The following is a 2,431-nucleotide window of genomic DNA, read 5'->3' as shown; positions in this document are numbered from 1 at the left end:
GTGGCATGGAAGTTAGGGGCCGAAAGGATGCTACAGCTGAATGATTTCTTTGTCGGAAACAGCCATGCCCTATATCAACTGATACGACCGACTGGCTCTGGGAAAATAACAGTCAGTGAAACCCTAGCCGAAATTGCTGCTCATTAATTCACTCGCAAAAACGCCGACTTTAAATATGGACTGAACACTTCGTAGAACACTTTAGCTGTCCCCCCCTACAGCACAGCCTTTAGAAGTAGTGTATAGGGACGAATGGAGTGTAAACCTAACTGTCCCGTCAGAAGAATTGCAGTACAAAATATTCCTGCTGAAAAATGAGAAGGCACCAGGACCTGATGGTTTGTATCCAGGCCTCTTCAAAGAAGGCGGAGAGCCCCTGGTGACTCAGGTAACAAAGCTTATAGGTGCGATATGGAACGAAGAGAAAGTTCCGTAGAATGGGATATGTCGAAATTTATTCCTATCTTCAAAAACGACACGCGATCGCTGTGTGAAAAACACCGTGGCATCAGCTGTGGCATCAAATGTTCTCTCTGATCTTATCCTTCGAAGGTTGACTGAACACAAGGAGAGACAGATCCGCGAAAATCGAGCTGGGTTCCGCCCAAAAAGAGAGTGCATCGACCACACTTTCACCCTTTGACAGATTCCAGCAACCAAGAATGGTTGGGTTCCTCGATCTGAAAGCTGCCTTTGACTTTGTGGATCGTCAAAGCAAAGATGTCCTCCCTAAATCCTTGACCCTCCTTAAGGTCAACTCCAGCGGACTTGTGAAGGAAGCTTCTGAGTTCACTACATCAAGTGGTGCCACACAAGGTTGTCCTCTTTTACTTTTAATCTGTTATTCATGCGGCCATGCAAGGCTCACTATCATCCTCTAATGCCTGTGGGGTTGAAGTGCGCAGACGACATATCTCTTCTTGGGTCTAAGCATGTGGTAATGTAGGCAATATCAAATAATCTAAATAATTCTGCAGCATGGTTTGGCATGCGCTCCACGGCTGGAAACTTAACCTCACGCTTGTGCATTAGCCGCTTGAGGTAGTGGACAAGTTTGAATACCCGGGCAGTTGTATCGATCCTGGTGGTCTCGCGAAAGATGATATTTCCATCGGGATTGGGAGGGCCAGGGGAGCTTCCGTGAACCTGCATCATCTGTTTGTAGGCGACATTAGCTTATCAGTCACGGGTCGAGGCTACAGTTTTCCGGTATGGTCCATATTTTTATACGGGTCAGAAACCTGGCCACTGCGTGCCGAGGATGTCAAAGGACTTTCAGTGTTCAGCCGCCTATGTCTTCAGAGCATTGCCCAACTCTGGTGGGAACGCCGGATCAGTAACGCTGAAGTACATCGAACGGTCTTCGGAATAAATAACTCGCTTGCTATCACGCTCCATAGGTTTCGCTGGCATGGCCACGTGCTCCGTGTGTCAGTCGACCGACTTCCTCGAAGGGTTATTTTCGCACAACCACGCGAAGAGTGGAAACAAACCAGGGGAGGTTAATTAATGACTTGACAGCGAAGCATGAAAGGAAATTCAGCTGCGCTGGTGATTACCGTCTCACTGGATTGGGACCCTGAAACGGGACACATCAATGTTAAGAGAAATTGTCAGGCATGACCCAGTCGCGCCCTCAGTGGCGCTCGTTCATCCAAGCTGTTGCCTTCACTGCATAACTCCCTTCCCAATCTCCCCAATCAAAAGTCCAATGGCAAATCTGCTTATCAGCTACTGCTTCCAATGTGCAGCTGCCTACCTCACCTCCCCAAATCATTAGTGAACGAAACTGTGACAGTTATGACCACTGTACAACAAATACACGGTCCTTACAGCTGATAATGATGATGAGCTGTTGAACGCCCTGGTATTTTCTCCCCATTCTGTCTGCAGTCAGCTAAAAGAAGGGGTGACAGAAACTGTAGTTATTTGGCATGCAGGTACTGGCGAATAAATTTCCAAGATGACTGGTACACCGTTCTATGTCTACCTTTTGTTATTTCAGTCTTTAGCTTGACAAACATTCTGTGCATTGAATTTTTCTGCACGTAACCCATCTCAATGCTAGCCCTCCGCGCAACACGTATTTTGCTATCTGCAAGTTCTGGAGCTGGTCCGGCGCTTCGTACCGGACCTTCTATTGCCAATGGTTATGTTTTGCGTAACATAGCCTCCAAACCGAAGTTTGTAAGCGCCTGTCTTTGTGCGGCGACATCCCTTAGGACTACCGATGGATACAGTGGGGTTCATTCGTGACCCTTGCAGGTTTTCTTGCCGGTGGAACTATGTATATGTCCCAAGACCTTGAAAAAGGTGAGGTTTTGCTTTTTTCTCTACATACCACTGATGCCAACATCTAGGGGCGAATGCCACTCAAATGCATTGTGTCAACTGTTCCCATTGAGCTTCCGATATATGTATATATATATAT

At 47.1% G+C, this 2,431-nt stretch overlaps 1 protein-coding gene across 1 annotated transcript in view; it reads left to right on the top strand.

Annotated features, from left to right (window-relative positions):
* Window positions 1-2,006: 2,006 nt before the first annotated feature.
* Window positions 2,007-2,431, top strand: part of T265_00749 (hypothetical protein) — a gene marked incomplete at both ends in the record, with an annotated part of 4,505 nt that continues 4,080 nt past the window's right edge. Inside the window, 2 exons of the mRNA XM_009164598.1 lie at window positions 2,007-2,187; window positions 2,223-2,313. Of these exons, the coding sequence (XP_009162862.1) occupies window positions 2,062-2,187; window positions 2,223-2,313 (217 nt within the window). The remainder of the gene's footprint in view (window positions 2,188-2,222; window positions 2,314-2,431) is intronic.

This window comes from Opisthorchis viverrini, assembly GCF_000715545.1.
Source record: "Opisthorchis viverrini unplaced genomic scaffold opera_v5_7, whole genome shotgun sequence".
In the NCBI taxonomy this organism is placed as follows: domain Eukaryota; kingdom Metazoa; phylum Platyhelminthes; class Trematoda; order Opisthorchiida; family Opisthorchiidae; genus Opisthorchis; species Opisthorchis viverrini.
This window is presented reverse-complemented; position numbering and strand designations above follow the sequence as displayed.